Source organism: Salminus brasiliensis, chromosome 1 (genome assembly GCF_030463535.1).
Source record: "Salminus brasiliensis chromosome 1, fSalBra1.hap2, whole genome shotgun sequence".
Lineage (NCBI taxonomy): Eukaryota > Metazoa > Chordata > Actinopteri > Characiformes > Bryconidae > Salminus > Salminus brasiliensis.
In genome coordinates this window covers 20,269,323-20,294,294 of record NC_132878.1, presented here as the reverse complement: position 1 = coordinate 20,294,294, position 24,972 = coordinate 20,269,323, and the positions used below count along the sequence as shown (strand labels likewise).

Here is a 24,972-nt window from a genome sequence, read left to right as displayed (position 1 = left end):
GATTAGTGAATCAAAGAACACCTATAACTTAAAAACTACAGTGAAGACAATTTTAGGTTTAATGTAAGTAACAGTAACAGTAAAGAAAGAAACTGGTTTAAGTAACAGTAAAAACTATACTGGATTAAATAACAGTAAAGGCTTTACTGGATTTAATAACAGGTCTAATAACAGTGAAGGCTGTACTGGGTTTAGTTACAGTAAAGACTGTATTGGGTTTAGTTACAGTAAAGACTGTACTGGGTTTAATAACAGTAAAGACTGTACTGGTTTAGTTACAGTAAAGACTGTACTGGGTTTAATAACAGTAAAAACTTTACTGGGTTTAAATGATAATTTACTGGAGTAATCAGTATGAGAATGTTCATTACCAGGAATATCACTGAGGTTCTGCAGTGCTGCTTCAATGTCAGTTCCAGCTCGAGAAACAACCGGACAGAAACACAGGATGACATCACACTCCTCCACTGTTAACACCTCCTGTACGTCTGGTCTACGTGTGCACAGCATTCTCACAAACTCCATATGAAAGCCCAGTGTGTTCCCGGAAACATGGCTGAAAATTTTCAATATTTTGGGGGGCATCCGGGGAGGATCTGGAGAAATAGGAGTCATTTACTGGCAAAGACACTAAAATAAGCAATAGACTACATTCCATGATAGCAAAGAATTTAATGAGTATAGACAAAAAATCTTTATCAATGACTTTAACTTACCACGACTTTCTTTCTTCTTTGTTTCCTTTATGACCTGTTAAAAGCACAGGATATTTTACCATTATCACCAAACCTATGTCTCTTTCAGACAGTTTTAACCATCTTCTTTAGAGATAAAACTGTATATTATGCAAAGCTTACTGCTGAGGGTTTTGGTGGGTTCAATGTTGTTCCCTGTGAGAAAAAGCAACTTTGTTAGTACAATCAAACCAGCTTTCAAGTTTAGAGGACAAATGTGGACAGCAATGATTAATAAGTTAAAAATGAAGTAATGTTGAATCAACATAGACCACAAATACGAAGGCTTTAAAGTGTATTCTGTAGCAAACATCTTTTCACACTTAGCAATTTCAGAAGTTCATCTAAAACAGATTAAAGTAGGCATTTCCCATTGTTCTTCTTAGTCTTAGTAACAACCTGATATCTATGAGGTGTTTGGAGGGAGAATTAAAAGTAAAGTGGCTTAAACTGTCTTTATGAGATATGGATGAGCTATTGCCTCTAGCAGATTGTAAGAGATTCTGATTCCCTGTAATTCACTGTTCAACAAAAAAAAATTATCCAAAAGATGACTCCATGAATTTAGTTTTTCAATATTCATAAAAAGTTCATTGCCATTATTTCTACTCTTTGAAGAAGGACAGGGGACTTTGGCATCAACCTTGCTGATGAAGGCGGGCAGTAAATAGACAAAACAAAACTAGGATGCAAAAGCTGTTAACACAGTACTATGTAAACTTCTTCAGCATATCAGAAAAGTATATGATGTTTTTCAAAGTGTTCATTGCTCATATACGCAAACAACAATCAGAATAATTATTTTTTAATAATATTTCACAAGTCAGCAACAAAACCTATCTTATCTAAACTATATGGCAATTTTTTTTCTGACAATTAGTATATTCTTATTACTGACTACTGCTGTTTTGTTTATGTGTATATACTGTAATGTTCTACAGTGGTTCACTGTAAAAAACCATAATAGATTACACTATCAATGTATTAAAAGGTTTAATTGTGTTAATCACAACAATATTCTGTGGATTTCTGATTAAACAAAGTTACCTTAGTCTCAATCAATGCTAGAACTTTCCTGAAAGCATGATCATTCTTGGAGCAATGTAGAAATCCACTATCTTCATGGAACAGACAGTCCACAGTGAATGTGTTCTTTCTGGATACCTCTCTGTTGCTGTCTGGAATGATACTCTCTGGGTTGAACGTGTGATGAAGCACCACCAGAACAACATCCTTTGTAACTGACAAGTAGAAACGTTAAGTGTGAGATTAGTGAATCAAAGAACACCTATACCTCAAAAACTACAGTGAAGACAATTGTGGGTTTAATATAAGTAAGAGTAACAGTAAAGAAAAAAATTGGTTTAAGTAACAGTAAAAACTATATTGGGTTTAATAACAGTAAAGGCTTTACTGGGTTTAATAACAGTAAAGACTGTACTGGTTTAGTTACAGTAAAGACTGTACTGGGTTTAATAACAGTAAAAACTTTACTGGGTTTAAATGATAATTTACTGGAGTAATCAGTATGAGAATGTTCATTACCAGGAATATCACTGAGGTTCTGCAGTGCTGCTTCAATGTCAGTTCCAGCTCGAGAAACAACCGGACAGAAACACAGGATGACATCACACTCCTCCACTGTTAACACCTCCTGTACGTCTGGTCTACGTGTGCACAGCATTCTCACAAACTCCATATGAAAGCCCAGTGTGTTCCCGGAAACATGGCTGAAAATTTTCAATATTTTGGGGGGCATCCGGGGAGGATCTGGAGAAATAGGAGTCATTTACTGGCAAAGACACTAAAATAAGCAATAGACTACATTCCATGATAGCAAAGAATTTAATGAGTATAGACAAAAAATCTTTATCAATGACTTTAACTTACCACGACTTTCTTTCTTCTTTGTTTCCTTTATGACCTGTTAAAAGCACAGGATATTTTACCATTATCACCAAACCTATGTCTCTTTCAGACAGTTTTAACCATCTTCTTTAGAGATAAAACTGTATATTATGCAAAGCTTACTGCTGAGGGTTTTGGTGGGTTCAATGTTGTTCCCTGTGAGAAAAAGCAACTTTGTTAGTACAATCAAACCAGCTTTCAAGTTTAGAGGACAAATGTGGACAGCAATGATTAATAAGTTAAAAATGAAGTAATGTTGAATCAACATAGACCACAAATACGAAGGCTTTAAAGTGTATTCTGTAGCAAACATCTTTTCACACTTAGCAATTTCAGAAGTTCATCTAAAACAGATTAAAGTAGGCATTTCCCATTGTCCTTCTTAGTCTTAGTAACAACCTGATATCTATGAGGTGTTTGGAGGGAGAATTAAAAGTAAAGTGGCTTAAACTGTCTTTATGAGATATGGATGAGCTATTGCCTCTAGCAGATTGTAAGAGATTCTGATTCATTGTAATTCACTGTTCAACAAAAAAAATTTATCCAAAAGATGACTCCATGAATTTAGTTTTTCAATATTCATAAAAAGTTCATTGCCATTATTTCTACTCTTTGAAGAAGGACAGGGGACTTTGGCATCAACCTTGCTGATGAAGGCGGGCAGTAAATAGACAAAACAAAACTAGGATGCAAAAGCTGTTAACACAGTACTATGTAAACTTCTTCAGCATATCAGAAAAGTATATGATGTTTTTCAAAGTGTTCATTGCTCATATACGCAAACAACAATCAGAATAATTATTTTTTAATAATATTTCACAAGTCAGCAACAAAACCTATCTTATCTAAACTATATGGCAATTTTTTTTTCTGACAAACAGTATATTCTTATTACTGACTACTGCTGTTTTGTTTATGTGTATATACTGTAATGTTCTACAGTGGTTCACTGTAAAAAGCCATAATAGATTACACTATCAATGTATTAAAAGGTTTAATTGTGTTAATCACAACAATATTCTGTGAATTTACTGATGAAACGGATTCTGATGAAACAAAGTTACCTTAGTCTCAATCAATGCTAGAACTTTCCTGAAAGCATGATCATTCTTGGAGCAATGTAGAAATCCACTATCTTTTTGGAACAGACAGTCCACAGTGAATGTGTTCTTTCTGGATACCTCTCTGTTGCTGTCTGGAATGATACTCTCTGGGTTGAACGTGTGATGGAGCACCACCAGAACAACATCCTTTGTAACTGACAAGTAGAAACGTTAAGTGTTAGTTTAGTGAATCAAAGAATGACTACACCTCAAAAACTACAGTGAAGACTATTTTGGGTTTAATATAAGTAACAGTAACAGTAAATAAAGAAATTGGTTCAGATAACAGTAAAGGCAGTACTGGGTTTCATAATAATAAAGCCTGTATTGGGTTTAAGAACACTAAAGGCTATGCTGGGTTTATTAACAGGTCTAACAACAGTAAAGACTGTACTGCTTTTAATAACATTTTTCGGGTTTTGGGTTTATTACCAGTAAGCACTGAACTGGGTTTAATAACAGTAAAGACAGTACTGGGTTCAATAACAGTAAAGACTGTATTGGATTTAATAACAATAAAAACTGTACTGGGTTTAATTACAGTAAAGACTGTACTGGGTTCAGTAACAGTAAAGACTGTACTGGGTTTAATAACAGTAAAAACTGTACTGGGTTTAAATGATAATTTACTGGAGTAATCAGTATGAGAATGTTCATTACCAGGAATATTATTGAGGTTCTGCAGTGCTGCTTCAATGTCTGTTCCAGCTCGAGAAACAACCGGACAGAAACTCAGGATGACATCACACTCCTCCACTGTTAACACCTCCTGTACGTCTGGTCTACATGTGCACAGCATTCTCACAAACTCCTTCTGGAAGCCCAGTGTGTTCCCGGAAACACGGCTGAAAATTTTTACTATTTCTGGGGGCATCCGGGGAGGATCTGGAGAAATAGGAGTCATTTACTGCCAAGTATGTTACACATGAATGTAACATGTAACAAACAAAGAAACTGTAACAAACAATTTAGAAGAGTTTAGACAAAAGATCTTTATTAATGACTTTTACTTACCATGACTTTCTTGCTCCTTTCTTTCTTTTCTGACCTGTTAAAAGCACAGCAAATTTGAACAATATCCCCAACTCAAAGTCTCTTTCAGACAGTTTAACCATTTTTTTAAAGATAAAAGTGTATTATGCAGTGCTTACTGTTGTGATGACATGTAATGACATTAATCCTTGTGAATCGAAACAACATTGTCAGCACAATCAAATGAGGTTTCTTTATAACTTAACTTCATAACTTCATAACCAAACCTCACCTTAGCAATTAGCCAATCTGCAACTGTGCACAATGAAGTCTCATTCTGAGGGCACTGGAGTAATTTTTCATTCTCATGGAACAGACAGTCCACTTTCAACATATTGCCTCTGGTTAAAGCTCCTCTGATATCCAGATTGATGTTCTTTGGGTTAGATGTGTGGTTGGATTCTGCGAAAGGAGAGATTTGGGAACACGTTCAATGGACTTATGTAGACTGCATTGTTAAATTAGCAGAATAACAGAATAAATATAAGGTAATTAAAACACAAAAAAAAAAAAATCTTCACAAACACATTTTCACACTTAGCAATCGCAGATCTCAGATGTTCAGCTGAAACAGATTAAAGTAGACTTTTCCCAATGACAGGCTTATTAACAACCTGATAACTTAAAAAATTTAATCTTACCCATTTCCTAAATTTAAGACTCAAGTGTAGAGGTGTCAGAGCATCACTTAAGTGGCCTAAACAGTCTTGGTGAGAAAGGAATGGGCTATTACCTGAAGCATATTGTAACAGACTTTCTTGACTGTAATTCACTGTAATTTAACATCTGAACCAAAAGATTTACATGTTTTTTACGCAAATACTATCATTATTTCTACTCTTTAAATTACCTTAATACAGTTCTACAAATATCCTATTAGTGCAAATGCAAAAATTGCTTATATGTGCAAAAACAATAAAAATAAATGCTCATAAAGAAATAAACCAAACTGTGTGATTAGATTTTCTAGGTTCCCCATGAGATCACCTAGTTTATCTAATCAGTCCTTTATTAAAGTAAATCAGATGAGCTGCTGGTGGAACTGAACTTATCCCTACAGTGACTGAAATTCACAGAAAAGCCAACAACCAAACTGTGCTCTTCTGACTGTAGTCCTTTAATCAACATGTGTTGTCTGTCCGCACTTGTTTGTTTGTGTTGCACTTGTGTTTTGTATGCACTGTCTATGTTGCACCATGGTCCGGGAGGAACGTTGTTTCGTTTCACTGTGTACTCTGTATGTAGTTGAAATGACAATAAACCCACTTGACTTGACTTGACTTGAACATATCAATAATCTCACTGACCAACAGCACATTCTTACTGCTGACCACTGCATTTACATCTATTTGTATATATTGTAATGCTGTATTGTGTTTTACTGACAAAACCACACCGAATTCTGAGAAAAAGACTGTTGAACAGGACTGTATATCTGTCTACTGTGTGAAGTACTGTGATTCTACAGCTGGTTTTGGTATCAAAATTCTGGTGTTGTGAAAACCTTACTGCTAAATATGAAAAGGGGAAGTCTGACTGATAACTTCTTTCCATAATTGTAACTTTCACATATGACCTGTATGTAACTTACATAAAAGTGGTTAGTGAGTACATGCATGTCTCACTTGGTAGTCTAGCAAGTAAATTCATTGTTACATCAGTGTCACCTCCACCTTGTGGTACAACATGATAGAAAGCCAGAATGACATCACACTCCTCTACTTGAATCACTCCCTGTAGTTCAGGTCTTTGTTCATGAAGGTTCATCTTTATGTCTTTGTGACTCTTTAATGTCTTTCCAGGGTTAAGAGTGAGGTATTTTTGAGGTTGATTAAACATCTTTACAGTTGTACAGGGATCCAGTTCTGCAGTCAAATTCAATTAAATTCAAAGACAAATTGAGAAATAAATGATCCAGGTCTCCTCCTGGTGGTCTGAGTTGCACATTTATTATACCTGTCTTTAATAATAAAATATGAAATGTTTGTGTGGGTTATTTTACACTGTTCGCTGGGAGTAACGAAGAATGCATAGTACTTTATACTGTATAGAGTACTAAATGATACCTGACACAAGTTAAATGCATCAAATATGTAAAGTGCAATGTAAAACAGAGTAACAATAAATATGACATTTTTATTTCTGTGGTAAGACATTAAATAGATTGACTCACTTTGAATGTCAGGTTTCTTTTCTTCAATCTGTGAAATACGCATGATCACAAACAACAGATCAATCACTTCATTTAGAGAACACACAGAAATGAAAGATATGTTTCCTATAATAGTAAGCAGATCATAAAATACCATCTGAATTATCCATTGTTGAACTTTGCTCTTTGCTTCACTATTCCTTTGACACTGCAGTAGCTCATTATCCTTGGAGATCAGACAGTCCACTGTGAGAGTATTTAGTCTGCTTACAGGTCTACTGCTGTCTGGTATGCTGAGTGGATCTGCGTTATGGAGCACCACCAGAAGTACAGGCTTGGTGTCTGTAAAATAAAAGTGATATACATGGAATGACCAGCATACAATGAAAAAGCACATTTGAGGAGTTTACCACATTCCTGCTAAAAGTAATTACCTGGAGTAATTTGGAGATATTGCAAAACACTGTCGATGCTGCTGTTGGTTTCAGAGTCACAGAAAGCGAGAACGACCTTACACTTTTCTACTGTGAGCACCTCCTTCAGCCTTGGACTTAGAGAATGAAGGTATTCAACAAAGTCAAAACTGATTGGCTGTCCAGTCATGAAGTAACCTATCACTTCCTCATCATTTCCATATGCTCCACCATGATCTGTAAAACAAAACTGAGGTTATCAACAGTAAAGAAACACTATTATTATTATTATCAGTAGTAGTAGTAGTAGTAGTAGTAGTGGTAGTAGCAGCAGTAGTAGTAGTAATACACCACATTCCCGCAAACTACTTGGTAAACAAAGCATTAGACGACCTCTTAACATTAATACTAATATACTAATACAGCTACTACTCTAAAATACTAATGAACTAACCTGCTCCCTCCATGCCAGGTTTTGTTCAGAAGTAGCATCAAATTCTAAAGGTCCTGAAGTTTAAGGTGCTGAACTGAAGTTTAAGGAGCTGCTTTCAGATTACATTTCAAATTGCTGAACAATTGCTGTCACGAGACCACGTGACACAGTCCCACCAGTGAACACACGGCGCGGCCTGCTGTTGTCATGACTGTGGTCTGTCCTCATAGCAACCAGCTAAAGCTTGAGTGGTCTGTCTGGTGCTGAACTCATCGACAGTCTGGTGCTAAGATTTGCCTCAAGTTATCATATTAAGAAATGTTGTAAATTCATTGAGTAATAACACAGTGTAGACATACTAACGTTACAAGCTACATAAAATACTACAAGCTTGAAGACAGATGGTATTTAAAGAGTGAGTAATTTAGCTAATGGCCAGTACAGGTTTTTCAGAAAGAGCTATTATTAGCTCGTCCTCGCTAACTTAGATAAATGGTAAATGGTTATCTAACTCCAGATTTCATCAGCACTAAACTGACATTACACTCATCCACTTGAATCACTTCCTGTAGTTCAGGTCTTTGTTCATTAAGGTTCATCTTTCTGTCCCTGTGAGACTTAAATATCTTTCCAGGGTTAAGAGTGAGGTATTTTTGAGGTTGCTTAAACATCTTTACAGTTGTACAGGGATCCAGTTCTGTAGTCAAATTAAATTAAAATAAAATTTGAGAAATAAATGATCCAGGTCTCCTCCTGGTGGTCTGAGTTGCGCATTTATTACAATTGCCTTCAATAATAAAATATTAAATGTTTGTGTGTTTTTTACACTGTAATTGATCACTGGGAGTAACGACAAATGCATAGTACTTTATACTGTATTACTAAAGTAGTACTTTATTACTGAGTACTAAATGATACCTGACATACATTAAGTGCATCAAATACGTAAAGTGCAATTTAGAGCAGAGTAATGATAAATATGGCACTTTTATTTCTGTGGTAAGACATTAAATAGATTGACTTACCTTGAATGTCAGGTTTCTTTTCTTCAATCTGTAAAATACGCATGATCACAAACAACAGATCAATCACTTCATTTAGAGAACACACAGAAATGAAAGATATGTTTCCTATAATAGTAAGCAGATCATAAAATACCATCTGAATTATCCATTGTTGAACTTTGCTCTTTGCTTCACTATTCCTTTGACACTGCAGTAGCTCATTATCCTTGGAGATCAGACAGTCCACTGTGAGAGTATTTAGTCTGCTTACAGGTCTACTGCTGTCTGGTACGCTGAGTGGATCTGCATTATGGAGCACCACCAGAAGTACAGGCTTGGTGTCTGTAAAATAAAAGTGATATACATGGAATGACCAGCATACAATGAAAAAGCACACTTGAGAAGTTTACCACATTCCTGCTAAAAGTAATTACCTGGAGTAATTTGGAGATATTGCAAAACACTGTCGATGCTGCTGTTGGTTTTAGAGTCACAGAAAGCGAGAACGACCTTACACTTTTCTACTGTGAGCACCTCCTTCAGCCTTGGACTTAGAGAATGAAGGTATTCAACAAAGTCAAAACTGATTGGCTGTCCAGTCATGAAGTAACCTATCACTTCCTCATCATCTCCATATGCTCCACCATGATCTGTAAAACAAAACTGAGGTTATCAACAGTAACGAAACACCATTATTATTACTATCAGTAGTAGTAGTAGTAGTAGCAGCAGCAGCAGTAGTAGTAGTAGTAATAGTAGCAACAGCAGAAGCAGTACCAGTAGTAGCAGTACAACAACAAATGCAAAACGAAAGACACAGTACACCACATTCCTGCAAATTACTTGGTAAACAAAGCATTAGACGACCTCTTAACATTAATACTAATATACTAATACAGCTACTACTCTAAAATACTAATGAACTAACCTGCTCCCTCCATGGCAAGTTTTGTTCAGAAGTAGCATCAAATCCTAAAGGTCCTGGAGTTTAAGGAGCTGAACTGACGGATAAGGAGCTGCTTTCAGTTTCCATTTCAAATAATGAACAATTGCTGTCACGAGACCACGTGACACAGTCCCACCAGTGAACACACGGAGCGGCCTGCTGTTGTCATGACTGTGTTCTGTCCTCATAGCAACCAGCTAAAGCTTGAGTGGTCTGTCTGGTGCTGAACTCATCGACAGTCTGGTGCTAAGATTTGCCTCAAGTTATCATATTAAGAAATGTTGTAAATTCATTGAGTAATAACACAGTGTAGACATACTAACGTTACAAGCTACATAAAATACTACAAGCTTGAAGACAGATGGTATTTAAAGAGTGAGTAATTTAGCTAATGGCCAGTACAGGTTTTTCAGAAAGAGCTATTATTAGCTCGTCCTCGCTAACTTAGATAAATGGTAAATGGTTATCTAACTCCAGATTTCATCAGCACTAAACTGACATTACACTCATCCACTTGAATCACTTCCTGTAGTTCAGGTCTTTGTTCATTAAGGTTCATCTTTCTGTCCCTGTGAGACTTAAATATCTTTCCAGGGTTAAGAGTGAGGTATTTTTGAGGTTGCTTAAACATCTTTACAGTTGTACAGGGATCCAGTTCTGTAGTCAAATTAAATTAAAATAAAATTTGAGAAATAAATGATCCAGGTCTCCTCCTGGTGGTCTGAGTTGCACATTTATTACAACTGCCTTCAATAATAAAATATTAAATATTTGTGTGTTTTTTACACTGTAATTGATCACTGGGGGTAACGACAAATGCATAGTACTTTATACTGTATTACTAAAGTAGTACTTTATTACTGAGTACTAAATGATACCTGACATACATTAAGTGCATCAAATACGTAAAGTGCAATTTAGAGCAGAGTAATGATAAATATGGCACTTTTATTTCTGTGGTAAGACATTAAATAGATTGACTTACCTTGAATGTCAGGTTTCTTTTCTTCAATCTGTAAAATACGCATGATCACAAACAACAGATCAATCACTTCATTTAGAGAACACACAGAAATGAAAGATATGTTTCCTATAATAGTAAGCAGATCATAAAATACCATCTGAATTATCCATTGTTGAACTTTGCTCTTTGCTTCACTATTCCTTTGACACTGCAGTAGCTCATTATCCTTGGAGATCAGACAGTCCACTGTGAGAGTATTTAGTCTGCTTACAGGTCTACTGCTGTCTGGTACGCTGAGTGGATCTGCATTATGGAGCACCACCAGAAGTACAGGCTTGGTGTCTGTAAAATAAAAGTGATATACATGGAATGACCAGCATACAATGAAAAAGCACATTTGAGGAGTTTACCACATTCCTGCTAAAAGTAATTACCTGGAGTAATTTGGAGATATTGCAAAACACTGTCGATGCTGCTGTTGGTTTCAGAGTCACAGAAAGCGAGAACGACCTTACACTTTTCTACTGTGAGCACCTCCTTCAGCCTTGGACTTAGAGAATGAAGGTATTCAACAAAGTCAAAACTGATTGGCTGTCCAGTCATGAAGTAACCTATCACTTCCTCATCATCTCCATATGCTCCACCATGATCTGTAAAACAAAACTGAGGTTATCAACAGTAACGAAACACCATTATTATTACTATCAGTAGTAGTAGTAGTAGTAGCAGCAGCAGCAGTAGTAGTAGTAGTAATAGTAGCAACAGCAGAAGCAGTACCAGTAGTAGCAGTACAACAACAAATGCAAAACAAAAGACACAGTACACCACATTCCTGCAAATTACTTGGTAAACAAAGCATTAGACGACCTCTTAACATTAATACTAATATACTAATACAGCTACTACTCTAAAATACTAATGAACTAACCTGCTCCCTCCATGCCAGGTTTTGTTCAGAAGTAGCATCAAATCCTAAAGGTCCTGGAGTTTAAGGAGCTGAACTGACGGATAAGGAGCTGCTTTCAGTTTCCATTTCAAATAATGAACAATTGCTGTCACGAGACCACGTGACACAGTCCCACCAGTGAACACACGGAGCGGCCTGCTGTTGTCATGACTGTGGTCTGTCCTCATAGCAACCAGCTAAAGCTTGAGTGGTCTGTCTGGTGCTGAACTCATCGACAGTCTGGTGCTAAGATTTGCCTCAAGTTATCATATTAAGAAATGTTGTAAATTCATTGAGTAATAACACAGTGTAGACATACTAACGTTACAAGCTACATAAAATACTACAAGCTTGAAGACAGATGGTATTTAAAGAGTGAGTAATTTAGCTAATGGCCAGTACAGGTTTTTCAGAAAGAGCTATTATTAGCTCGTCCTCGCTAACTTAGATAAATGGTAAATGGTTATCTAACTCCAGATTTCATCAGCACTAAACTGACATTACACTCATCCACTTGAATCACTTCCTGTAGTTCAGGTCTTTGTTCATTAAGGTTCATCTTTCTGTCCCTGTGAGACTTAAATATCTTTCCAGGGTTAAGAGTGAGGTATTTTTGAGGTTGCTTAAACATCTTTACAGTTGTACAGGGATCCAGTTCTGTAGTCAAATTAATTTAAAATAAAATTTGAGAAATAAATGATCCAGGTCTCCTCCTGGTGGTCTGAGTTGCGCATTTATTACAACTGCCTTCAATAATAAAATATTAAATGTTTGTGTGTTTTTTACACTGTAATTGATCACTGAGAGTAACGACAAATGCATAGTACTTTATACTGTATTACTAAAGTAGTACTTTATTACTGAGTACTAAATGATACCTGACATACATTAAGTGCATCAAATACGTAAAGTGCAATTTAGAGCAGAGTAATGATAAATATGGCACTTTTATTTCTGTGGTAAGACATTAAATAGATTGACTTACCTTGAATGTCAGGTTTCTTTTCTTCAATCTGTAAAATACGCATGATCACAAACAACAGATCAATCACTTCATTTAGAGAACACACAGAAATGAAAGATATGTTTCCTATAATAGTAAGCAGATCATAAAATACCATCTGAATTATCCATTGATGAACTTTGCTCTTTGCTTCACTATTCCTTTGACACTGCAGTAGCTCATTATCCTTGGAGATCAGACAGTCCACTGTGAGAGTATTTAGTCTGCTTACAGGTCTACTGCTGTCTGGTATGCTGAGTGGATCTGCGTTATGGAGCACCACCAGAAGTACAGGCTTGGTGTCTGTAAAATAAAAGTGATATACATGGAATGACCAGCATACAATGAAAAAGCACATTTGAGGAGTTTACCACATTCCTGCTAAAAGTAATTACCTGGAGTAATTTGGAGATATTGCAAAACACTGTCGATGCTGCTGTTGGTTTCAGAGTCACAGAAAGCGAGAACGACCTTACACTTTTCTACTGTGAGCACCTCCTTCAGCCTTGGACTTAGAGAATGAAGGTATTCAACAAAGTCAAAACTGATTGGCTGTCCAGTCATGAAGTAACCTATCACTTCCTCATCATCTCCATATGCTCCACCATGATCTGTAAAACAAAACTGAGGTTATCAACAGTAACGAAACACCATTATTATTACTATCAGTAGTAGTAGTAGTAGTAGCAGCAGCAGCAGTAGTAGTAGTAGTAATAGTAGCAACAGCAGAAGCAGTACCAGTAGTAGCAGTACAACAACAAATGCAAAACAAAAGACACAGTACACCACATTCCTGCAAATTACTTGGTAAACAAAGCATTAGACGACCTCTTAACATTAATACTAATATACTAATACAGCTACTACTCTAAAATACTAATGAACTAACCTGCTCCCTCCATGCCAGGTTTTGTTCAGAAGTAGCATCAAATCCTAAAGGTCCTGGAGTTTAAGGAGCTGAACTGACGGATAAGGAGCTGCTTTCAGTTTCCATTTCAAATAATGAACAATTGCTGTCACGAGACCACGTGACACAGTCCCACCAGTGAACACACGGAGCGGCCTGCTGTTGTCATGACTGTGGTCTGTCCTCATAGCAACCAGCTAAAGCTTGAGTGGTCTGTCTGGTGCTGAACTCATCGACAGTCTGGTGCTGAGATTTGCCTCAAGTTATCATATTAAGAAATGTTGTAAATTCATTGAGTAATAACACAGTGTAGACATACTAACGTTACAAGCTACATAAAATACTACAAGCTTGAAGACAGATGGTATTTAAAGAGTGAGTAATTTAGCTAATGGCCAGTACAGGTTTTTCAGAAAGAGCTATTATTAGCTCGTCCTCGCTAACTTAGATAAATGGTAAATGGTTATCTAACTCCAGATTTCATCAGCACTAAACTGACTATCGGCAGTCTGGATATTAAATGTTAAAAACTTTCATTATAACCGATTTATCTGTTATTGTAGCTTAAACTATTATAGCCAGAATACTCCCATTTTTCTCCATTTCCTATCTGTACAGTAAAAACCTAACACTGTAATGTACTAGGTTTATGTCTTATATTATATCGGCTTTGTTTTATTGGCTATAGCTCCGTAATGCAGAAACGTTAACGTTAGTCCTACGTTGGGAATTCAGATGACGTCATTTCCACGCTGAAATCCGCCTATATTACTTTATTATCAGGGTTTTATTTTTCAGAGCTAATGACTTCAGATGTTGTGCTCTCAGATGAATGAAACCAGGTTCAGACTGACCAGGTGATTTCATTCACAGAGGTCACAGAATTCACAGTTCGTATTTTGTCCATCAGTGGACTGTGTAGACAGAGAGCAGGGAAAGTGAAAGTGAATCAAATATGAGATTTTTTTTTTTGTTGCTTTGATTGATTATTAATACAATTGACATCCGAATCTATTCAAATGTATTTGATTTAGCTGAGCTCGATTTGTGGGGGGAAAAGTGTACAGTGCTTTTCACAGATGAAACAGACCCCAAAGTAAGTCGAGGAGGACAAGGGGGGAAACTCCCTGAGACCAAAAAAACAAAAAGTCCCTTTAAAAAAAAAATGTTTTGTTTTTGTTCTGACAGCTGATTTATGAGTAGTTTAAGTTCACAATGAAGATTAACCATAGCGGGATCATACAGAGGAAAGGTCAAAGAGATAAACTAGGACCGAGTCGTTCAGAGAGCTGCCATGAAAACCACTATGGGGAAGCACTGATCTACAGGATCTACATGGTGTTAGACATTGTGAGTGTGAACTTGGCTAAGTTTAAGTGTTTAAAGCGCTGGTTTGAGGGCACCAAGTGTGTTGCTAAAGTTGTAAATACATACACACTTCAGTATATGACTGTTATTAGTTAGTAAAATTACAAAAAAACGTTTAAACACAGTTTGAGCACTAGAGTAGCTGCCTGTCCTGCACTGACACCTAGCGACGACCACCCGTATTGCACGTAGCGTGTTAGCTATATTTAAGAATATCCTGCTGCGAATATTAGCAGTAACTATCTATGGTAAACGGACACTGATGGAGTATGACAACAACATTATTTTAATTTAATTTTACAATAGATAAATGTATCATCAAACAAAACGCAGAGAATATTTATGAAGACTGAGAAGCGCGTCCTGTTCAGAGAGTCGGTGAAGTTAGACCTCTCTAGGCCGCCGTAGTGAGATTCGCATTTGAAAATGGCGGAGAAGAAAATAGCAGGTAACTCAGCTGCGTGTGTTTGTGTACATTTGCGTTTAGGTCTTAAGCAGGCCTTAAGCGCTGACTTCATACACATTTTAATAAAACACAACAGCGTCGATAACCGTGAAGTGAACCTGTGATCCTGGTGAGAAACGTCTCTGATGCAGTTAGCTCCACATCAAAACAGCGGAGATGGTCAATCCAGGTCCAGACAGTAGAAATCCATCCCAGGATTTCTTTCCAGTTACCCGGACCTGCTACTAGCCACAGCACAGCTATGTAGGCAGTTGAAACAAAATCCTGGGGTGGATTTTAACTTTGTAGACCTGGATTTCCCACCGTCGCCAAACAGCGAGGTCAATGCTCGTCTCGAGAGAGAGAGAGAGCCCAGATAACCATTTAACCACTGCTGCTGTATAGTAAACACGTTCAGCCGCCTCCAGTAGAAATGTAACACTGTGTTAATCTTATATGTTGATATTTCAAAATACATTTCAAACTCATTGCAATTAATTACAAAATACAAAAATATTTCTTGTATATCAAATCCATGTTCTTTTTAAATATATGTTGTTAATATATTAATTTCTCGATTTCATATGTGCCAAATATATTTTTAAAATAAATTTTAAATTATGTTTCAAGTATATTCAACAGTTAAATTATTTATATATATATATATATATATATATATATATATATATACACACACACACACACACACACTAGACTATAGAGACGTGTGTATGTATGTGTGTGTGTGTATATATATATATATATTCCCTCTATAAATTTGGGCATATTCTCTTTCGCTCTGTTTCTCATTCTTGCCGTCTGTCTGTCTTTCTCTTTCTCTGTTTTTTTATTGGTGTGTTTCCTGGTGTGCCCCTTCTAATGCCTATAATTGAGAAGGGACGGTGTTTGTCGGGTCTGTCTGTGTCTCCTTTTCTCCTCCTTTCTTTCCCTCATTCTGTCATAAAAAAATAAAAAGAAAAGAGAAACAAAGGTACGCTCTCTGACTTAATGCCGCTAACGGCATTAAGGCATTTTAAAGAAACCTTGGTTTATTACACAATGACACATTACATAATACAAGATGACTACTTTTGAAACTTGAGATTTTAGGTGTGTTCGTGATGGCGGTTGTGTCGACATGTACCTCATACATGGGTTCACGGGTGGCTACATCACTTATTTATTATTCAGTATTATATTTTTAGATTTTAGGCTACCTAAAGACTACCTTTAAGATAAAATAAGCTGCTTTATAAGAGCTCTTTGTTCTGTCCCCTGATTTTAGTGCGCTCTCAGGACCCCGGTCAGCGGCGTGTGCTGGATAATGCTACCCGGCAGCGGCGCCTCACACGGCAGCTCGAGGCTCTGGAGAAGGACAACTTCCAGGACGACCCTCATGCCAGTCTGCCGCAGCTGGTCAAGCGCCTGCCACAGTTCGACGAAAATAATGAATCAGGTGAGACGAGTTCACACAGCGGCTTAACTTGACACGCGTTCTCTGCAGAACGCAATCAAACCTCTTACCCTGTGGCTTAGCTTTTTGGACTTAATGGTTCCTTTGACCCTACAGTTCTTGGGTAGTTGCTCGTTCACAGGGCTGTGATAGAACAAGGAAATCTATGAAGGAGTTCCTGAGGTCATAGGAACTCCTAAGGTCACTAAAAATCATACAGAGGATATAGTGTTGCGAATTTTCAATAGCAATTGTTATTTAGAAATGTAAAAGTTACACTTTACTGAACTTGTATTGAAATATGTACACTGTGTGAACAAAAGTATTGGGACACCTGTTCATTTATTGTTTCTCCTGAAATCAAGGGTATTCAAAATAAGTCTGCTTTTGTTTGAGAAACTGTCTCTATTAGCCATGGAAGGCTTTCTACTAGATTTATTGTGTTGCTCATTCAGCGATAAAAGCGTTAGTAAGGTCAGACATTTGGATGATCACCACCCCACCTCATCCCCGGCTCCTCCCAAAAGTATTAAATGGAGCACCATTTTCCAGAGAACACAGTTCCACTGCTCCACAGCTCAATGCTGGGCTTTTTTACCTCTGTAGCCCATAGCTGGCATTAGGCCACTGGTTCTTGTTTATCTGCATTAGAGAGTCATATTGGCAGTACTCCTTTGCAGAGACTAGACATGCTGTGTGTGTTCATTTGCAACAACATGTGGTTGTTTCCAGAACAAATTCTATATAGGAATCTTTTTCTTTTTTCTTTTTTTTCTACAGATTTCATACAGTATGTTTGAAGTTTCCTTTTTCCACCACAATAAAATAGCATGAAAAAAAAACAGTTACAACCTAAATGGCTGAAATTCACTATTGCTTCATGCTGCTTTGAACATTAGCCCACTGCTAAGGGTGTTCAGGTGGTGCTGAGACCACTTGAAAGCAGCATTCATGACTAATCAAGTGGAATCAGATGCTGTGTAAGCTTCTGCTTCTGCTTGCCTAAAATTAAAACTACAACCACATTGGCCATTTGAGGATATGATTGGTGGCTACAGCTTTAACTGTATTCTGGCTAAAGTTGTTAGATGTTGTCTGGAGTTTGAGAATTTATTCTGTGGCTAGACATCTGCAGCTATGCTCATTTACATTCTGTCTATATTCTGAGCTCTTGAACATGACATATTTGTGGCTTTTTGTTACCTTCAGGAAAGAGAAGGAAAAAGACAAGAGGTGACCATTTTAAGCAGCGGTTCCGAAAAAACTTCCAGGCTCTACTAGAAGAGGAGGTGAGTTTTGCCTGTTGTAAATGCATCTGCTTTAGACCCTCACCTTTTGCTTTTACAAAAACCTTTTTTTTTTCCCGAACAACTCTCTGGTTTCTTTCCTGTTCCCCAAGAATACCCAAATAGCTTATCTCTTCTCTTTTCTTCTCTAATTATTTTCAATTGTTTGTTTGTATGCAGGACTTAAGTGTAAGTGAGGGTCCTAACTATCTGACAGCCTGTGCTGAGCCCTCTAAGCTTCCTCAGCGTCATTTCTGTACCGTGTGTGGATCCCCCTCCAACTACACATGTGTGTCCTGTGGAGCTCGCTACTGCTGTGTTCGCTGCTTAGGGACACATCACGAGACCAGGTAACACACATGGCAACATAATAAGACCAGATAATAGACTATTGGAAAAACTTCAAGAGCACCAACATGTGTCACCACAAACCATGTGAGAATGTTCTCTATGTTTTTTGGTCTGCATATTACTGTGCAATTCAACATGGAGCAACAGCAGATAGTGTTTGTTCACAAAGGTTAACACCTTACTATGCGAGCCATTATGGGCGCTCCAGAGTTCACCTTAGGACAGGACCAATAGAATCTTAGCTCAGGGGTCTCGGTGTGGTTGTTTTGGTCCACATCTTAGTGCAGTTACTATATTCACACCTGACAAAATGAATCACACTGATAGTGAAAACAAACCAGATAAAGACCCCATCCACATGTATCCAGATATTGTTTAAAAACAGATTTTCCACCCTCCGTGTTTGAAAATCCATGCAGAGACGAAAACGGGTGGCCAAAATGCTGACTTTCAATAAAAATGTCCGGATACGTGTGGACGGGGCCTGAAAAGGTGTGAAAATGCCCTATATGTGGCCTGGTATTACACCACTAAACCTCAAGCCTATGCAGTACGTTACCAGATTTTCCGAACAAGACGAGCTAGATCATGAATATTCATTATTTTCTTGTTTGTGTCTCAGGTGTCTGAAATGGACTGTATGATTCCCCCCCCGTGCTGGCTGTTGGAAGACACAATTCATTGTCAACAACCATGGAATTCAGAGTATGCTTAGTGTTTGGACAGCAGTGAAAAGAAGCTGAGGGACAATCTTTCTCACCTTAATTTCGCAAGATAAGAAAATGTTCCCTGAGGAGAGGAAGGGATTCTTCTTGCCTTTGAGTTGAGGTACATGATGCATAATGATTGAAGGACTTTGCTCTTTGGCACCACGAAAGGAACAGCGTGGACCCCAGGAGGAGATGTTTCAAGCACTCATTGAATAGTTCTTGAACAGAAAAAAACTGCAGTCTAATTAAATGTTCCAGTGTTAGTTTCATTCCCTATAGCCAACGCACAGCTGTCTCAGAACGCCTGTGCAGGTGGCCTAAATATCTGCTCTCAGCTTCACTGGATAAACTTGCCTCCCATACCGCCAAGGCCAGTCTCTTAAACACCTATCTAGTGCATCATCTGCAGCCTTTTAGAGATGGGGCGTACTCTCTGCTGAGCGTTCTTCAAGTGCACAGCAGCATGCGGCTAAAGTACTTGTGTGTGGAAATGCTGAGCCGATTTGGCTCTGGGGTATCGATTGAACTTGGACGGTCTGTATGTTTTAAATAACATTCAGCGGTTTTCAGATTGTATGTTGTGAGTCTTTTTCTTATGCCTACATTCCTCACAGGTTACAGACTGCTTACATTTGCACTGAATATTGTATTTTCAGTGTCTTCAGTATTTTCATGGCAATAGGCCAATGATGGACTGTGTGTGGAGCATTCTTGTGAATTTCAGCAAGGTCTTGCTTCAAACTTTCTGTCAGTGTTACTGATGCTTAATTTGCTGTGATGGAAATAAATATTGTGAATAAAAGATCTGTAATTGTCATTTCTGTGTAACAGTAGTGCAGGTTGCTACAGTGGTGACGACTAGTTACAGGTATATGGAATACTTTGGCCCTTCTTTGTCGTGCAAGATATCGATTATGCAATCTTCAGGTGTTTAGACATGTTTGATCAGTAACTAGTGTGAGTGTTTCACTAAACGACCAGCCTATATTTGGCAAGCCCTGTCCAATCTAAATCTAACTTTAACCCTTTAAATCAGCTTGTGAAGCCAGACATGTCCTGCCACAGTAAAGAGAGATTTGTGAAGAAGAAAAAAAGGTTGTGAATGCCCATCAGTCAAAGAAAAGGTTACAAAGCCATTTCTAAGGCTCTAGGTCTCCATCTAAAGAACGGTACACCTCCCTCGACTCCATAATTCAACCTCCAGGAAACCATGGTGTACATCATTGCTGACCAAGAGGAATGCAAGTGCTTACCTTTTAAGGCCATATAAAAGCCCCTAGATGATGATCCTGATTCAGAATTCAGATGTCAAGGCTAAAACTATATTTCCAGTGTTGCATGGCCAGATTTGTGGGTACTGTGGTGTTCAGTGAATGTGTACAAAACAGCATACTGTACAGTGCTGATACTATCAATGTCCTTCGGCGGACGCCTTTGCAACACGGCCGAGCAGTTATTTCCAGTCACACAAGACCAGACTCTCATTTCTATGAATGGGGAGAGAGCAAAATACTCAAAACTGAAGGTAATGAAATCTGACAAACAACTCATAAGTAGTTTGTAGCGTTTGGTTCAATGACGCACAAAATCTTCTGGAAACTGCTTGCATAGATTTCCACATCGAGGGGAGGTTCCTCCCTTTTGTTAAAACGCAGGCCTTTTTAGGTAAACTGCTTAGCGATCCGTGAACTGCCATTTAACCAGTTGTCTCCTCATTTAGAACATCATCCGTATTCAGGACAGGTTACTAATGCGTGTTCATACAGTGTCCAGTTTGCAGTTACCTTCATGTACCGTGTACCATATTTCAAGTTACATTCCAGTGAAATGACCAGATGGCTTCATTTGATCAGTTTAGGATAAAGATGGCTCTGGGCGCTACACACTGGAACATTTGGCTAGAGTAGTATTTCATCTGGGTGTCTTTGGGAGAAATTCATGTTGATCACATACTGCCTACTAATGGCAATGTTTGAGCACAGTCAGTACTCAAGCAGTATGTACAGAGCTTTAATTTACTCTGTGCGGTCCCTTGCCATTAAGTCCTTTCATTGTAATGACCTTGCAGGAGGGATGGTTAAACGTTACACTTCCACATGCTAAGGATCTCTGGGTCTCTTAGGTACTTCATGAAGAGGGACAGCAGACATAAGCTCATCACATTCTTGCAAATTAGCATAGGTTTAAACACACAAGTCCAGCTGTACCTCTTAACGAAGTGGCTCAGTGTGACCAGTGATCTCGGCGATCCGCACATTAATGCTTCTTGCTGGCAAAACTCTATCAAGCAAATGTTTTTACATATTGTAGAACACAAAATCCACTACAAGCATTGTTTTCATTTTAAATAATGTTTATAAATATCTGAAGCAAAATTACAAAAGCATGATCTCTTCAACACTTTCAATAGGATACAACAGTTGTTTTAAAATGCTGAAATATTAAATGGAGATATTTTGGTCATAGTGATATTTGTCTAATAAGAGACAAAAATGTATGTGAGATGTAATGGTAGATTGTAGCATTTTTTTCATACCGATGCTGGTTCACGAAAACCTCCTCTCCAAAATGACAAGAGAAGGAAAATCCTTCGTAACTTTCAAAGGAAAGTCAATGTAAACAGATTTTAAAGCATTTCATTCTAAACCATTTGTATTTGTCCATTCATCATGAAATTTAAAATAGAATATAAAGATCAAAACTGACAAAACATTTGATACGTTTTTGCATCGCAGCAACAATGTGCATCTGTAGTGTAATTGTAATAAACTTTATTTGTAATTGTGTCTGTATATGCATGTATGTGTGTATAATATATATATACATATATATATATATATACAGTGAGTCCAAGAAGTATTTGATCCCTTGCTGATTTTCTTCGTTGGCCCACTAATAAAGACATGATCATTCTATACTTTTAATGGTAGATGTATTCTTACATGGAGAGACAGAATATTAAAAAGAAAATCCAGAAAATAAATCTAAGGAATATATATTAATTGATTTGTATTTCATGGAGTGAAATAAGTATTTGATCCCTTAGTATTCATTAGCAGTTCTGGCTTTTACAGACCAGTTAGACACTCCCAATCAACTTGTTACCTGACCTGAAGCCACCTGTTCTCACTAATCACTTGTGTGAAAAACACCTGTCCACAGAATCAGACAGATCACACAGATTTCAAGTCTCCAACATGGGTAAAACCAAAGAGCTGTCACAGGACCTCAGAGTCAGAATTGTTGACCTTCACAAAGCTGGAATGGGCTACAAAAAGATTAGTAAGGTGTTGGATGTGAAAGTAACAACTATTGGTGCAATTATCAGAAAGTTTAAAGAGTATAACATGACAATCAACAGACCTCGGCCCGGTGCTCCAAAGAAGATTTCGCCTCGTGGGGTGGCAATGATGCTGAGAACAGTCAGAAATCGTCCTGCAACCACTCGGCAGGAGTTAGCAAATGACCTGAAGGCAGCTGGGACCACAGTTTGCAAGGAAACAATTGGCAACACTTTGCGCAACAATGGATTCACATCCTGCAGTGCCCGAAAGGTACCCCTGCTGAAGAGAGCACATGTGGAGGCGCGCCTCAAGTATGCCAATGATCATTTGAAAGATGAACCAAGTTATTGGGAGAAGGTTTTGTGGTCAGACGAGACCAAAATTGAACTTTTTGGCCTCAACTCCACCCGCCATGTGTGGAGGAAGAAAAATGCTGCCTATGACCCCAAGAACACTGTGCCCACCGTCAAGCATGGAGGTGGAAGCATAATGTTTTGGGGGTGTTTCTCTGCCAAGGGTACAGGGCTACTTCACCGCATCACTGGGAAGATGGATGGAGCCATGTACCGCACAATCCTGAGGGACAACCTCCTCCCCTCTGCCAGAGATCTGAAAATGGGCCGTGGTTGGGTCTTCCAACATGATAACGACCCTAAACATACAGCAAAGGCAACAAAGGATTGGCTCAAGAAAAATCACATTAAGGTCATGGAGTGGCCCAGCCAGTCGCCAGACCTCAATCCGATCGAAAATCTATGGAGGGAGCTGAAGGTCAGAGTTGCCAAGCGACAGCCCACCAACCTTCATGATTTAGAGAGGATCTGCAAAGAAGAGTGGGCCAAAATTCCCCCTGGTGTGTGTGCTAAACTTGTGGTTAACTACAACAAACGTCTCACCGCTGTGCTTGCAAACAAAGGCTTTGCCACTAAGTATTGAGTGTGTTTGGCAAGAGGGATCAAATACTTATTTTCCTCATTGAAATACAAATTAATTAAAATATATTCTTTAAAATTATATTCTGGATTTTTGTCTTGATATTCTGTCTCTCCATGTTAGAATATATCTACCATTAAAAGTGCAGAAGGATAGTGTCTTTATTAGTGGGCAAACAAAGAAAATCAGCAAGGGATCAAATACTTCTTGGACTCACTGTATATATATATATATATATATACACACACACACACACACACACATACACACTGTCTATTAAGTCATTTCTACTAACTAATATAAAATGGTACTTGGGAATGTAACATATTCACATGGTGCCATTTTATAGTTGTTATTATTGCTTCTGCTTCTGAGGGAGTTTTTCCTTTCCACCTGCCTTGCTTTTGGTTTGCTCAAAAGAGGCTCAGACTTGGATCTCGGTAAAGCTGCTTTGTGACAACACCCGTTGTTAAAAGCACCATAAAAATGCGTATTGAATTAAATAAGGGTGCAGTGATGTGAATTGAACTATATTTCAAGCATCCAGGCTAACAGTGCTCAGCTACCAAACCTAGATCTGAAAGGACCCTTTTCAAATGAACCCCTCCATGGCAGTGAGAACACACAGATGGAGCGGTGGGCCTGGGGAGCAAGATTCTGGTTCTCTGATGGGTTAATAAATCATTTATCACATTTAGCACCTTCTATCTTGTGATTATAAATAATGAAAACTGCAACATATGCACAGAAAAAAAACAAGTACTGCTCTTTGTTTGGTATGTACATGAACATGTATTTGCCCCCTGTCTGAAGTCCTGGTTATGTGGACAGTTTAAAGCAGCGTTATGCAAGTATTTGCATGTCTTGCTCCTGGGCTCCCCCATCAGTTGAGAAGTGGAATTTACACTTTCATCACCCAATGACATGCTTTACACATACAATTCTGAGAGAAACACAACTGTCATTGAAAGTGAAAGAAGCATGTGGGTTATGTAGCGTTAAACAGTTCTTGCCTGCGTTACCAGAGTAACATACTGCAGTTTCTGCCAGTTTTTGTCTGGAGTAGCAGTGACCCCGACACTATTCTTCCTATTACAGGTCAGCGGAGCGTCAACATGATTTGATCATTTAAGGTAAAAATGCTACATAATGTTGCTTTAAACACTGAATGAGATTACATTGTTAAACCAAAACCTAATAATGCATAAAATGGACTCTAGGAGACCCTAAGGGAAATAAAAAACACCACAGTATGAGAGAGTTTTTATGTATTTCTTATTTTTAAACCTAAACCCCTCAATGTAAAAGTGATTTCACCCTTTCTTTCAGTAGCTGGTTCTTAGTTACTACAGCCAAAGGCGTTGTACAGTTATTTAGAGCCTAACAACACCAAGGTTGAATTGTGGCCCGCTCTTCCTTGTAATAGTGCCTCAGTTCAGTGACATTTGAAGGCCTTGTCATTTTAGGTTCTGTCAAACCGTTTCTATATAGGCCAGCTCAGTTCGGTAGCTTATTTTAAATATTAGTTTTTTTGTGAGGTATATTTCCTTTTGTGCTTTGTATCATTGTCTTGATGCATGACCCATCTTAAGCTCAT

At 37.9% G+C, this 24,972-nt stretch overlaps 2 protein-coding genes across 5 annotated transcripts in view; one reads left to right on the top strand and one right to left on the bottom strand.

Moving 5' to 3' along the window:
• Positions 1–13,641, bottom strand: part of LOC140550403 (uncharacterized) — a 29,288-nt gene extending 15,647 nt beyond the window's left edge. For 2 of the 4 annotated variants that reach the window (XM_072674328.1, XM_072674329.1), the window contains exons 1-24: positions 13,528–13,641; positions 13,034–13,249; positions 12,754–12,941; positions 12,621–12,648; positions 11,124–11,339; positions 10,844–11,031; positions 10,711–10,738; positions 9,214–9,429; positions 8,934–9,121; positions 8,801–8,828; positions 7,364–7,579; positions 7,084–7,271; positions 6,951–6,978; positions 5,010–5,179; positions 4,760–4,793; positions 4,406–4,630; positions 3,707–3,900; positions 2,766–2,798; positions 2,625–2,658; positions 2,280–2,504; positions 1,782–1,975; positions 858–890; positions 717–750; positions 372–596 (exon numbers count right to left, since the gene is read on the bottom strand). In XM_072674328.1, coding sequence (XP_072530429.1) covers positions 372–596; positions 717–750; positions 858–890; positions 1,782–1,975; positions 2,280–2,504; positions 2,625–2,658; positions 2,766–2,798; positions 3,707–3,900; positions 4,406–4,630; positions 4,760–4,793; positions 5,010–5,179; positions 6,951–6,978; positions 7,084–7,271; positions 7,364–7,579; positions 8,801–8,828; positions 8,934–9,121; positions 9,214–9,429; positions 10,711–10,738; positions 10,844–11,031; positions 11,124–11,339; positions 12,621–12,648; positions 12,754–12,941; positions 13,034–13,249; positions 13,528–13,540 — 3,142 coding nt within the window. In that variant the 5' untranslated portion in view covers positions 13,541–13,641. Of the gene's footprint in view, positions 1–371; positions 597–716; positions 751–857; positions 891–1,781; positions 1,976–2,279; positions 2,505–2,624; positions 2,659–2,765; positions 2,799–3,706; positions 3,901–4,405; positions 4,631–4,759; positions 4,794–5,009; positions 5,180–6,950; positions 6,979–7,083; positions 7,272–7,363; positions 7,580–8,800; positions 8,829–8,933; positions 9,122–9,213; positions 9,430–9,707; positions 9,790–10,710; positions 10,739–10,843; positions 11,032–11,123; positions 11,340–11,617; positions 11,795–12,620; positions 12,649–12,753; positions 12,942–13,033; positions 13,250–13,527 lie in introns of those variants that run through there. The other 2 variants (XM_072674330.1, XM_072674331.1) reach the window with 2 other exon arrangements.
• A 1,510-nt stretch (positions 13,642–15,151) lies between these two features.
• znhit1 (zinc finger, HIT-type containing 1) lies at positions 15,152–19,960 on the top strand. Its single transcript, XM_072693554.1, has 5 exons — positions 15,152–15,361; positions 16,644–16,814; positions 18,021–18,100; positions 18,278–18,447; positions 19,071–19,960. The coding sequence occupies exons 1-5, from the start codon at positions 15,340–15,342 to the stop codon at positions 19,090–19,092; spliced, it is 465 nt and encodes a 154-aa protein (XP_072549655.1). The 5' UTR covers positions 15,152–15,339; the 3' UTR covers positions 19,093–19,960.
• Positions 19,961–24,972: the final 5,012 nt, after the last annotated feature.